The following is a 14,828-nucleotide window of genomic DNA, read 5'->3' on the forward strand; positions in this document are numbered from 1 at the left end:
AGCGCTGCCCTTTCCTCGAGACCCGTTGGTCAATCGAAAACTGGACCGGGGCGCCCTTTCGTCGAGACCTCGGGGCGGCGGATCTCCTTCGCCTCCAACTCTGTGATGATAAAAGGACACAGGTAAGGTAGCAATATTATAGGTAATATCCACACACCGTCAATAGCACAGTTCTTCACCGCCAATCCTAAACTCAAGTCCGCCGAGCGTTTGGCTGGGAAAATACTTCGAGACGCCACTCTGAGATTTTAAGACTGGAACACACTCACAGCATATTTATATACAGGTCTTACTCTAGAACCGTTCTTCCTCTTCGTCGTCTCAAGAACGAGTGACTGGAGGCGGGGGTACGTCAGACAAGACAATAGCAATCTCACTGCAATACACAGCATTACACAGCACCACTTCAAGTGAAAATTTCTACATCCAAGACTCACCCACCACGCTCAGTGCTTACAATAGACGCCCGTCTTCCTTCACCTCACTCTGGACGAAGAATATGGAGATGGTAACTTGGCCTAGTGTTTGTTTTCGTCACTGGAGCTGTTTCAGCACAAAGACCCTTTGGCTCACCCACCGCGCTGGTTCAGGGGTAGGGCCACCCGCTCTCTTCCAAAAACACTCAAAGAGATATACAGGTCAAATATATGTACAACACATCCATAAAGAGACTCCGTTACTCACAGCTGCTGTACTTTCTTCGTCCCACGCTCCCCAAGATTTATCTCACACTGCTAGGACTCTAGATGCATAGACAAAATGGCTTTCAGCCACCAACACCACTTTTCCACAATCGTATACTCACAATGGTGCATCTTTCCTTCCTTCGTTGCTTTCATCCAAAGTCAGTATTCGTTTAATTCTTCTACCTATAAGGTCTTCGGTATCTTCCTCAATGTAAGGCTATAATCCAAACGAGAGAGAGAGCAAATACAACAATCCAAAACCGCATGCCCGGTGAGCCCAACTCAGCACTACGATACACACCACCAACAGGAATAATAAGCGATTTCGGGGTGCTCCTTTCAAAAGATCCACCGCTTGCCTTCCTTTCACCCTCTGTGACTCTGTCCTCTTTCCGCCCGCTTCAGCGGTCGCCGGATCAACAGAGCTTCGGGCTCTTCAAAAGGTGCGTGTCTTTGTCTGCCTTTGGCAAAGGAGCTTCCCCGTGTCACTCGCCTCTCGTGTCTGAGTCTCTCGTGTGATCTCCCAAACTGTGGTTTAAACTGCCCTGAAATACTCTCCTGAGTGTTGCCATCGTCCAATCACCCGGCGCTCCTCTTAATGACTCTCAGCTGTATGTAATTTGGCCGATTTCAGCGTTCGCGACGCTACCGGATGTCCGGTGTTTTCTCTTACCGGTCCGGGCGGAAACATCCGGGCGGAACCAAAACTTTCCAAATTTTTGGTTCCGCCTAAAAGATCGTCACCTTGTGACACATACATGGAACTACCTGTGTTGTTTACGGAGAAATCGAAGCGGGTCAGGCGCTGTCAAAGATTTACTCTGCCTGGATCGTTGCGGCGAAGTCTGGTCAAGTCCAGAGCGCATGGCAGGGTAAGTGGCTGGCTAGTTAAACAATACTGCTAACGTTACATTTTACAATGGCATACAGATAAGCTTTTTCAAATTGGCATTTAATCAGTTGTTAAAATGTCTTCACATAATTTATGCAGCAACGGAGAGGTGTGTAGCCATGTGGGTACGATTTTGGTTGCTGTGGAGCAGTGTATCCAGGATGGACTTCAGAGTGGCCCATCCGTCACCTCAAAACCTAGCGTTTGGTCACGAGTTACCAAGAAGGGAAGCATTTTAACAATTATTCTATTTATTATATGTATAATATATTATTAAACACAACATTTTATTAATTATATTGAAGTCATTTTAAAAATGAGTGTGAATGAACAACATAGTTTTTCAGCAATTTATTAATCTTTTTAATGTTAGTTAATGGCAATACAATTGTTAATGTTAGTTCACTGTGCATTAACTAATGTTAACAGATACAACTTTTGATTTGAATAATGAATTAGTAAATAATAAAATTAACATGAACTAACAATAATAAATGCTGTAGAAGTTTTGTTCATAGTTAGTGTACATTAGCTAATACATTGACTTAAATAAGTCATGTTAACCTTAAATATCCTTTGTAGGCTGATCCACAACCAGTAGCCCAGTGCAGTTTCTCCAAACCTGGCAAGAAGATTAGACTGCAAGCTCCCCTCTGCCTACCCCCAGTTAATCCAGATGGGTCACCAAAAAAGCTTTTTAAAGCCCTGAAAGTAAGTTATAGTTCATATATCTCCAACAAATCAACCAGTTAGTCTAATTTATACCACGGGTCTGTTGAATGCTTTATTGTGATTGGTTGAGAAATTTTCCACTATTGTTATTTTTCTGTAAAACGCACACCTAACCTGTCAAATGTCTTAAAATAAAGCCCAGAGTAATGTTTGTGGTAACCGTGGTCTAAGAGTAATAATTGACTATGATATGGTCCTTTTAATTATTTGAAAATAATGCACAACCAAGGTGTAACTACCACCTTGGGTGTGCATTACTTTTGAATAATTCAATGGCCCATTGTAAATTATTCCTTATGTAAAAGATTCAGTACTATATATGTATAGATATATGGTAGTGTATGTAAGTTGTTTTCATCATTTATTTTAGGAAGTTGTGCCAGACTGTGCTCTCTTTTCTGTCATGTGTGAGAGCAGTGAGACAGACACAGCCTCTGAGTCAGGAAGTCAAGAAGTCATCAGCAGTCAGGGAAAGCAGGATGGTCAGGGAGAGGAATTCAGTGTTCTTAGCAGCTTAGCTCAGCCCCACAGTGAGCATGGCAGTGCACTGAGCTGTCCGAAGTGCAAAACATTTTATGATGCCTTCATTAAATTAAACCCAGGTCAAGTGATGGAACTAGAGAGAAACACCAGAAAACAAGGCATAGAACCACTATGGCATGATGCACGCAAGCTACGCATAACAGCAAGCACAGCCAGCAAGGTGCCTCAGCGTGAGACAACTAACCCCACTAAGTTTCTCAGTGAACATCTCTACCCAAAGTTTGAGGGGAACGTGGCCACAAGGTATGGAACAGAAAGTGAGAGACTTGCTAAGCAGCAGATCAGGGAAAGGGGCTGCATAGTGCTGGACAAAGGGTTGGTGGTGTGTGAAGGAGACCCATGGCTGGCAGCAAGTCCTGATGGTGTCATTGATGATGAGCTATTAGAAGTAAAATGCCCAATCACACTCAATGCCTGCACATCCATTAATGATGTACTTACTGCCACAAAGTATGATATCAGAGTGGAGGGTGGACAGTATATTATAAACCCGAAAGGCCCCAGAGGTTACTACAGGCAGGTACAATTAGGGATGCACTGTCTTGGGCTGAAAACATCCCGTCTTGTTATTTGGACCCCAGTAGAGGACTTGGAGGTTGATGTGCCTTATGACAATGAATTTGTCACCACAAATATTCAAAGGCTACGTAGTTTTTACTTTAAACACATGTTGCCTAATATTGTGGATGCATTTGTACAGGGAAGACTGCAGTTAAGTGACAGCTACATGAAAATTATTTTAAAAGCAGCCCAATAGTGCTGAATGTGAAATTACTTAACAAGAAAATGTTTGTATGTTTTTTTTTTAAAGCATAGGCTGTTCCTGCCTTTTGAGCACCAAGCTTTTTCGTTTTTTTTTTTTTTTTTTTAACAGTAAATACATTAGAAACAACAGAAATTGTAATCTACAGTACTTTATTGATCAGTTAATACATCTACAATAATAATAAATAATAATAAAAATAATAATAATAAAGATAGCTTTTCATCACTGAATGTACAATTTCATTTTATAATAGCAGTCAATATAAAAACAAACCCTTTAGGTTGGGTTTCAGTCCTGCTTTATTTTGGTACAAGCGGATTCCCCAAATTTGAAAGTGCTGCACATACAATTACTATTTTATCTATTGTGCAAAGACCCAGATCATTTCTCCGTTTGACCATACTGACTGGCAGGGTGTTCTGCAGAATTCTGAATGACTTCAGTTTTCCTATGGCCCTTTCCACATGTATTCTCACTCGTGACATTTTTCTAGAGTGTGTCACCTCTAATCCTGTTAATTGTTGTCTTCCCTTTGTAGATGCTGGTACATGAAGACGGACACATTTCGTAGCAAAATATTCAGGAAAATTGAAGCCTCGATCTGCCATTACATGGTCTCCTTGTTCAAGGAGATCAATTAAACCAGAATTTTTTGTTATTACCTTGTCGCTAGCACGACCACCCCAGACTTTTGACAAAAATGAAATGGCTCCTGTTGGACTGATACCAACAAGGAACTTCACAGTATTATGTGATTTGTAGTGGGAGTAAGTGATTGCTCGTGTTTGCAAACTAGTTGGTCTCTCAATGAATACTTCGGTACAGTCTATTATACATCTGACTTGTTGAAAACCTGTAGTCTTGAAGAGAGTGGGGAGATTTCTTCTGATGTCTTTTCTGGATGGCCACCGGACAAGGCATTGTAACTCTTTAGCCATCACATCCAGCCAGTCATGAAAGATGTTTGACACAGTGCCAGAACTCACTTTGAAACGAAAAGCTAGGTCTTGATTAGTTAAGCCTAGCCGAAGTTTCATCAGGATCAGAAGAAACTGATCGGGAAGGGTAAGTATGGTGGATGATGCATTCCAGATAGATGTCAGGTAAGTGAGGAGGGTATAAAATACAGCAGCAGATGGTAGACCTGTGTAAAAATGTGTGTGCTTGTCATCATTTAAAATAAAATCAGACACACTGGCAAACATATGATCGTGTAGTCGTTTTTCTACAGATTCCAGATTCTCCTCCAGTGAAGCCATTTTCCTTTTTAATTCTAAGTTTTCATTTTGTAGCTTGTCAATGTCTGCCATTGACAGATCTGTACCCACAGCAGTGCATTGTTCTTTAGGGTCAGTATGGGTAATTTCTAAGGAAGGTGAATCAATGGACTCCACATCAGTGGAAACAGGCGTTTGACTCTGTCTCCTCTGGTATTGCTCCAACTTCTGTGAAACATTTGTGGGGTTTTTGTGTGTGAACAATGATGGAACATGGTCTGGATGGCATGGGTCCACTGATGGCGCACCTAAAATGAAACAAGTGACAGGAATAGTCAGTATTGCACTTTGCTAACCATCACACATACTTTGCCTTATCCATAAATGTTCTGGTTAAACATGGATAGTTGTGTAAAAAAAACATTCTTTCTTTGATATCATTAAAAATACTAGTGCAATACATTTACAACAAAGTTAAGTTTATTTATAGCATTTTGCACACTGTTTTAAAGCAGCTGTACTAATAAATATAATGGTGATATGCAGTTATTGCATCAGTGAAAATGTACAATTCCTTATTTAGAAAGTTAATTTAAAGCTGCATTAGAAAACCTGAGCATTTTTGTATTTATTATTATGTATCCAGGTAGTAAACCAGAAGCACTGACTGTTCAATACAGCATTGATGTAAAAACTTTGTGGCTGCATTGTTTGATAGCTATCTGGCATTATAACGTTATTGTTTTTAATCATAAAGCGTATCAGCTACAACACAGAGCTCACGTTGCAGTGTAAGATTAATGTTTACATTGTCAGCTACGTGTGTAATAAATGTAACTAATTACTTATTATTGCAGGCGTGTTACTGGTAATCTAGCTATTTTCTGTACTTAATATGAGTTGTTACCTGTAATGAAGTGAGTGCTACAGATCCGTGCACTTTTGCCTGGAAGCCAACCATCCCTTTGCACAGCGGCGATCCACGCTCGGCGTCTCCCCTCGTCTTTTGGAAAACGAAACATTTTAATTTTCGACAATTTATTTGTCCCGGAGGTCAAGCTGCATCCCACAGCACAACAACATGAGCCAAACTTTACTCTACTCATCACCTTAACTTGTAATACTTTCGTAGTCGGCGCCATATTATTAGCCACTAGTAAACAAACCAGACCGGAAGTTGACGGAACTTTTTTTTTTTTTTACCGGAAGTTAGCTTAGGAGCCAGCGCGTGCGTTCGATGAAACGGTCTATAGAATTAATTTGTCACGTTAAATTAATATTTTTACTGGTTTTAATGTCTTACAACAGAAACAGGACATGTATGTATATAAGAATGACATTATGTATCCCTAGTTGCATTAAAGTACAGTATATGACAGTACAGAGACTAGCAAAAGCGCAAACATTAACCTGGCTTTGAAAGCAATGCGACGTAATGACGTCACAGATATGCAAATTAGTACGTCAAGAATCGATTCTGAATCGAATCGGGACCCTAAGAATCGATTCTGAATCGATTCATGAGGGTCCAAGCGATTCCCACCCCTATTTGATAGTGTATGTGCACATGGTCCATGTTGATGTGGAACACGACAATGCTGTTGGTATGTTTTTGTTGTATTTTTTAAAACATTGCCTATTTAGTAGTAATAGCATCCTGGAAATGCACTTTTTAATACCAATATATATTAGCCTTCTATATTAAGGTCGCTTTTGTAATATCCCAATTAATCACTGTTTTACGTGTTTGCTAGATTTTCAATTGTAATCTTAATCATGTTACCAGTAATTGTTAAATTATTATAGCTGCTATATTCTTTAAACAGCATTTGGGTATTAATTTAGGAATCTATGCAGCAAAAATAAATAAATAAATAAAATAGAAGACCACATTTTAAATGTTGGCCATTGGATGTATAAAGCATATACATTGTAGTTGTGGTGCTTTTTAATTTTTGTATGGATGTGTCTAAAGTTTTAGCTGGTGCTCCTAACTCTTTAAAGTTGGGAGCACCAGTGCTACCAATTAAAAAAAAGTTAATTTTGAGCCCTGTCTAATGTTCCGGTTTATGTTTGAATAAGATCTGTGTGCATTGCGTTCACAGAGTTGAATATGAGGTTGCTATTTTTAGAGAACAGTCTTTACAAATTTCCATTCATCATCTGTAATTTCCATTCATGATCTGTTAAGTCTCTTTCCCATCTTATCGTCCATCTCTGAGCATTTCCTGTTTGATTAATAAGTTGACATTTGGGGAGAGTGACAAACATTTCTTTTGATCAAGATCAGTAGTTTGCACAAGGCAGAGTTGTTCTACAGACTGATTCAAAGCAAAGACCATGAGTGACATGACCTTTTAATTTTATCCATAATTAATATTTAGCCTTCATATCAAGGCACAACCAGCCATTTGTGACAAAGTTATATCCACATAGGTATTTGAAGCTTTCCCTCTCACAGACGCACATCGACTTTTAAGTTCTATAAAGCTCTGATTTGATTAATAATTTCCTTCATGTTGGTTTATGGGTTGTAACTATTAGATATAAACCATCTGAATCAAATTGATCAGTATCATGGTTACACAGCACAATAAACCGTTCACAGTACTGTCAGTTCCAGATAAAAGGCCAGACAGCCTGTCATGTGTCCCTTGTGAGAGTTGCTGTAAATATTTTCAAAACCTTGGTAGCAGGAACATGACTGAGGTAAAGATGTGATTTTTAGTCATTAGGGTAACAGCACACACATAAAAGTCAGTGTGGAATATTCCCAAAAGACTTCTTCCATAACTCTGATAGCATGTAAGTGTGGGTTAATGCTTCCCTGCTCGCAGATTACTGCAATATTGAACACCATTAAAGTGACATTATTTAGGATATTTCAACAGGAAATTACAGTATAAGACCTATAGTTAGTATAAAGAGAATGTGAAGCTGACATCACGCACATTGCATGCTGGGACGATGTGACTATGCTGGAAAGATCGCGCTCTACTAGTGTTGTTTTGTTGCCACCAGTTTAATGTTTTGTTTGTGTAAAGCATTAATATCTTGATAATAATAAATTACATTCTGAAGGGAAAGAAAAGAAAGTGTACATTTCCAGGACCAACTGAATGCTAATGTCAAACAACAGTATTTTGACAAATTAAAGACTAATTTGAGAAGAATGGATTACAGACTCACGCCAAAGACTCCGCTGCGTTACAGCTCCGCACTCCCCACCAGTTGTATTTGTTGCAGAGCGGCTGCGTACTGAAGTGACGAGGACCCATGAGGTCTTGCAAATTCACGTGATGATTGTGCAATGTCTAGTTCTGTCTCCCCCCATTATGACGGTGAATTATGACGTTTTTACAAACCAGCCACAACACGAGATCTCGCAAATTCAGGTATGATCACGCGATACAGTCATGGCTCCGCCTTGCGGAGCTGTCCGGCATCCAGCAAAAATAGAAGCTCTGCGTATTTGTTCCGGAGGGCTGCGGATGGCCGGAGCTGTGACGGAACGCAGTCAGTGGAAATACACACAATGTCTTGAATGGAAACCAATTGACTCCGCCGCCATTCTGCAGCAGATCCGCAGCCGCTCTGCAGTTGGTGGAAATCCGGCGTCAAAAACACATCTACTGCCATACCTGGATATTGTAAACGATGTGGTTTTAAGGATTAGTGAATAGGGAGAGCAGGGTAAGTTGTCACACTTTTCAAACTGTCAAAACACAATTACTGAGCACCACACATCACAATGTTATAAATCTCATACAAAATGAAAGAAGGAAGTCTTAGGTAAATATACTGTATTCATTAAATTTTCATATCTTATCTCACTACAGAGTTGTAAACTGTTAAATAGAGAATATTCATTTGTGACAATATGCCCTATCGGCGGGTAAGTTGTCACACTAGATTATCTAAAAAGAAAAACTTAATTGTGATTATTAATTTTCATTTTTAAATATAAACCAGAACTGGAAATATTAACTCTAGGGCTTTTCACACTGCGCTTAAAGGGACACTACACTTTTTTGAAAATGTTGTCATTTTTCAGCTCCCCTAGAGTTAAACATTTGATTTTTAAAGTTTTGGAATCCATTCAGCCGATCTCTGGGTCTGGCGCTAGAACTTTTAGCATAGCTTAGCACAATCCATTGAATCTGATTAGACCATTAGCATTGCGCTAAAAAATAACCAAAGAGTTTCGATATTTGACTATTTAAAACTTGACTCTTCTGTAGTTACATCTAAGACCGACAGAAAATTAAAAGCTGTGATTTTCTAGGCAGATATGGTTAGGAACTATACTCTCATTCCGGTGTAATATTCAAGGACTTTGCTGATGTAGCATGGTGGCAGCAGGCGTAGGCACTGCCCAGAAATAGTCCCCTTGGTTACTTTTAATAGCAGGGGACTATTTTCAGGACTATAAACAGTGTTGGTCCCCTTCCTGATTTGTATTGTCATCAAACTTAAATTTGTATAGCTTTGGAACTCCATCAAATTACATTGAGAGCCATTATCCACAAAGAGCGAAAACATGGAACAGTGGTGAACCTTCCCAGCAGTGGTCGGCCGAACAAAATTACCCCAAAAGTGCAGTGACGACTCATCCAAGAGGTCACAAAAGACCCCACAACAACATCCAAAGAACTTTAGGTCTCACTTGCCTCAGCTAAGGTAAGTGTTCATGACTCAAAGATAAAAAGAGATTGGGCAAAAATGTTCCAAGACGAAAACCGCTTCTGAGCAAAAAGAAAATAAAACCTTGTCTCAAAGCATCTTGATGAACCCCAAGACTTTTGGGAAAATAGTCTGATGAGACAAAAGTTGAAATTTTGGAAGGTGTGCCCCATTACGTCTGGACCTAGACGACTTGCTGTGATAAATGGAAGAATGAATTCTACTGTCTACCAAGAAATTCTGAAGGCCAATGTCCGGTCATCTGTTTGTGACCTCAAGCTGAAGCAAACTTGGGTTCTGCTAGGGATGGGTACCGAAACCCGGTTCTAAACTTGCCCCGGGGCTAAATTATTAAAGACCGTAGTATCAGTAAGATCTGACGCTATCGGTTCTGCTTTCGGTCCTGGAGAAAAAGATAAAAATAAATGTTCCATGTATTCTTGAATTATTATGTTTTTGTGCACATTTTGTCTCACCAAACATTTCTAATTTGAGATAATATTAAGATGTTTGTCTGCGCGCCGCGGAGGCTGTCTGTCACACTCACACACACACAACGACGAGCACCGCGCATGCATACGCATAACAGCACGAAAACTCCCGCTTAATAACAAGACTGACAATGGCGGATAGAGCAAACGTTCAAAAGTTCGGTTATACTTTACTAGAGTTGATGCAGACAACGCTCGTTGTCATACAGGTAAGTGCAACAAGATGTTTGCATGTAAGGGCGTAAACACAAGCAATCTGTCAAAGCATATTTTAAAAGTGCATTACGTGCAGACAGAAACTGTGTCCCAATTCAAGGGCTGCGACCTTCTAAGCATACGACCTTAAAAGGTGAGCACTCGGTCTGTCAAGGTGGCAGCCTGAGAAGTCCGCGAAGAGAACTGAAATGAGACGGTCTAATCCTCGGAGGACCTATAATTTGCGTCACCTGGTGCATGCGCCCACCGCGCCTGTCAGGCATGTACTGTATGCTAACATCATGTTAAATCAACGTTGTTCACGTCATTTAAAATAAATGTACAATATCCCTAATTGGTTACCTTACGTTGAAATTCTGTTGACTTCTTTTGGGAGAAATGACGTTATGCATTCAACATATTTTCTACTTGTTTTAAAATCCCAAATAAAGAAAATTCAGTATGTAAACATTTATTTGGCTAAATGCACAGCACTTCAAGTTAGTTTACAAAATAGCTTACAGATAAATATCCTATTTAAAGTATTTTTTCTGCAGCTTTCACGCTGGTGCATTAACAAATATATGTATATTATTTAGAAATGATATCCAAAAATGTATTTGTAATAATGAAATGCAGACACATAATTAACTTAATCATGTGAACAGAGGTTCATGATCAAATGTTAACATTGGCCAAAGTACCGATAAGAATACCGTTAAAGTACCGGACCGTTAAGCAGTATCAGTAGGAGTAGTAATACCGTTAAAATCTTAACGATACCCATCCCTAGGTTCTGCAGCAGGACAATGATCCAAAACACACCAGCAAGTCCACCTCTAAATGGCTCAAGAAAAACAAAATGATGACTTTGGAGTGGCCTAGTAAAAGTCCTGACTTCAATCCTATTAAGATGGTGTGCCGTGACCTTAAAAGGTGGTCCATGCTCGTAAACCCTCCAATGTGGCTCAATTACAACATTTCTGCAAGGATGAGTGGGCCAAAATTCCTCCATAGCGCTGTAACAGACTCATTGCAAGTTATCACAAATGCTTGATTGCAGTTGTTACTGCTAAGGGTGACCCAACCAGTTATTAGGTTTGGGGGCAAACACTTTTTCACACAAGGCCATGTGGGTTTGGATTTAGTTTTCCTTTTATAATAAAAAAACATAATTTAAAAACTGCATGTTGTGTTTACTTGTGTTATCTTTGATTAATATTTCAATTTGTTTGATGATCTAAAACATCAAAGTGTGACAAACGTGAAAAAAAAAACTTCAGGAATCTGTCCCAAACTTTTCAAACAACTTCAAACAACTGTTCTTTCTTAAACTTAGTGCAAGGTGCACAGTAACTACAAACAATGAGAAAAACAAACCTCACTAGGCAAATATTTTTATACGTCTTATCAAATCTTTGTGTGTTAAGCAAACTAGTGCTCATTGTCCGAGCTTGTTTTCTTTAGCTTCTTGTTTTCTTTATCAACTTAACCCACACCTCACACATAAGCTAAGAATGAATGTTTGTATTCAGCTTTATAAATGAGGTAATGTGAAAAATGTTTGTAAAGGTGATAAGGTGAGTCAAACATCACATCCTTGCAGAATTGTTTTTGGCTGGGTTTAATGTAATGCACTGTACCCCATTATGCACTTTTTCGAACAAACATCTGCCGTTTCTCAAGATTTGGCATTTTCACTGTGAATATACCTAGAAGTGTTTTGTGGGAATGCATTGGTGAGATTCTGGTTTCAGAAAATCACACTCCCATGTGTAATCTGTTCTTTTGTTGTGTTGTGGAAAACTAGCAGCTGTTAACGATGTCTTACAACATGAGGAGAATCTAGTTTGACATTTAGAAAACCAGAATACTCTACACAGACCTTAAATTAACTACCTGGTCCAAGTAGAAGGTTTAAAGTCAACATAAATTTAAAACTGATCTTACACACAAAATAATTTTGTTTCTTATAAGCACCATGCCAGCTTCTATGGCTATATTCATGGTGAAACTGAATTATTATTATGTGAAGTAAAACTAGAAAACATGTTTAAAATAAATTTTATCTAAAAATTGAACTATGTTTTGATTAACTTGATTAAAACCTTTTTCAAAAGTATCAACAGAAAAAAAGGTTTCTTACAGGAATAAAAATAATAATACAATATAGTAGAATATGTTTAATGGACACTGAATTCTGACAAGATGAACATTTTGGAGGATTTTCTCCTGAGAGTAAAAATTGATCTGTGATTTTTGAATGTCTAATTCTGCACTCTGCATAGATAACTTGATCACAATGATTCTCAAAAAAAAAAAAAAAATGCTTTTTCCCAACATCAGGATTTAATTAATGTAATTTATTATTAAGACATTGTTCCCATTCCGATTGCCATTTATTTCCGATGTATTCATGTATCATCCGTGAAAGGTATAAAGCACTTATGAGTTCTGTGGATAGTGCTTCTTTGGTTGCATTGTCCGCTTTCTCATTACCAGCAATTTCTGCGTGTCCAGGTACCCAGCAAAATATTATCTTAAAATCCTTTAGTTTGATCAGTGATAATTTAACAAAGATCTTTCCTATGGCTGGATGATCAGTTTTCTTACTTTCCAGTGTTTTTTTTTTTCAAATGATAACATCTTGCAAATCTCCTCTTCCACCACATTATGCTGCTTTAAGAAGCCATCAGAAGATGGATACACTGTTGCCATGAGGGGGTGAACATGGTCAGGAACAATGCTCAGGTAGGCTGTGGCATTTAAATGGTGCTCATAGTACCCCACGGTTTAGTTTAGTTTGGGTCCGGTCAGCTCACCTCACTTTGGCGTGGTTAGCTTTTCCATCGAGTTTACTATCACTTCGTAGTGGTAGGGATTATAAGCGTGTCATTATTTGTGCTGCTGCCTATGACATCATACAAGTGAGAGCGTTGTTCATCCCCATACATTAATTTATTTCTCACTCTACCACAAAATTAAAATTGGCCACCACAAATAGATGTTTGCACATCACGTTTATCACTACCTCTGTCTCACATAACAGTTTCTGTTCAAACACCCGTGGCGACGACGCGCTCCGCTGAGCCTCATTGAAGTTGCCTGAATGTTCCGCCACAGACTGAAAGTTTGGAAAAAAAAACTGTTATGGTGTCCCTGATTCTCAACCTGTGGATGTTTTTCGTTGTTAAAATGGAGTTTGGGAACTTATAGCAGAGCACAGATGACAACATGTTTGCTCGAGACAGCGCAAGCTAGCACTACAATGTAAAGCTAATTACATTATAGCGATGACACGTAGTGACGATTCTCTCAGACCAATCAGTGATCTACAGTGTTTCACGTCACGTTTGGTATCAGCTCGGGTTGCTTGGAACCCAAACCGAGGTATCGGGTACTATGTACTGCACCCAATGGAAAAGCTCCCAAAAGTAAGCTGACCCGACCCAAACTAAACCAAACCGTGGGGTACTATGCAATGGAAAAGCACCATAAGGGGCCCAAAGTGTTCCAAGAAAATATCCCCTCTATAAACCCTAGAGATGGTAGTGCATGTAAATCCCAGTAGATCAGCAGTTTTTAAAACACTCAGACCAGCATGTCTGGCTTCAATCAACCATCCAAATCCAAAGTACTTAACACTCTGGGGTCGGCTACGGCGCGGGCGCCGCAAACTCTTTATTTTTCGATCACTCCCCAAAGAGACTTAGATAACTCTGCTGATTTTTGACATACAGATATGATTTATACATCATTTAAAACGTTAAATTGTCTAGTTTTTTTCTGTCCACTCCCAATAAAAACAGCATGTTGTGCTTTTCGCAAAATTAAGAAAATAAACATGATGCGCGTTTTGTTCTCTCTCTCTCAGTGAAGTCCTTTCAGAAACACGTCAGAAAAATTAACTCTAACTTAACGAATATTTGTCATATAAACAAAAGATAAATGTCTACATAATGCTTGGAATGTCTGCTTTTGGAAGATGTAAGTGAAATCGAAAACAAATATTGTAATTCATTGTTAACTGTATTAGAAGAGAGAGATGTACCGTCTTTCTTCTGTTGCTTCATTATCTATAATGAGCCACGCCCCGCTCCATTGAAGAAAAGAGCAGAGATCATCCATATTCATTAGTCAACCCCACAGTCAATGGACATTCCATTCCGTCTCTGCAGCCATTCACTGCTGTGTTGAGTTTTAATCCGAGTGCTGGAAACATGACATCTACTTGTTTACTCGTGACTGTAACTAAAGTTATCTCCAGACGCGAGTGTGACTCGATCGACGTCCAAACGCACACACAAACACACAATGCCTCATATTTGAAGCGCTTTGTGGTATCATTATAAAAGATGCGATTGCACACATCACATACTTGTTTACTCGCGCCTAAATCTCCAGACAGACGCGAGTGTGTGTGCTTCGTCAGTGTGACGGGATTGATGTCCGACATATAAATCCTTATTTACTTGCGGATGTGTGTCAGTATCTCCAGACGCGAGTGTTTTCTTTGTCTTCTGTCAAACAGCTGAGGCGACGGGAACGCACATACACAAACACGTGAGTCAGGAAACTTGACGCGCTTTTTGGTATTCTTATAAAATACGCGATTGCAAACAG

At 39.3% G+C, this 14,828-nt stretch overlaps 1 protein-coding gene and 1 long non-coding RNA gene across 2 annotated transcripts; one reads left to right on the forward strand and one right to left on the reverse strand.

Moving 5' to 3' along the window:
* The first annotated feature begins 1,682 nt into the window (after nt 1-1,682).
* LOC141281446 (uncharacterized) lies at nt 1,683-4,823 on the forward strand. The gene is made up of 2 exons (XR_012335792.1): nt 1,683-2,289; nt 4,158-4,823. It is a non-coding gene; the product is annotated as an uncharacterized lncRNA (long non-coding RNA).
* On the reverse strand, nt 3,728-6,037 carry LOC141281445 (uncharacterized). The gene is made up of 2 exons (XM_073813220.1): nt 5,744-6,037; nt 3,728-5,144 (listed from the first exon to the last, which is right to left on the reverse strand). The coding sequence occupies exons 1-2, from the start codon at nt 5,976-5,978 to the stop codon at nt 3,919-3,921; spliced, it is 1,461 nt and encodes a 486-aa protein (XP_073669321.1). The 5' UTR covers nt 5,979-6,037; the 3' UTR covers nt 3,728-3,918.
* Nucleotides 6,038-14,828: the final 8,791 nt, after the last annotated feature.

This window comes from Paramisgurnus dabryanus, chromosome 22, assembly GCF_030506205.2.
Source record: "Paramisgurnus dabryanus chromosome 22, PD_genome_1.1, whole genome shotgun sequence".
NCBI lineage: Eukaryota > Metazoa > Chordata > Actinopteri > Cypriniformes > Cobitidae > Paramisgurnus > Paramisgurnus dabryanus.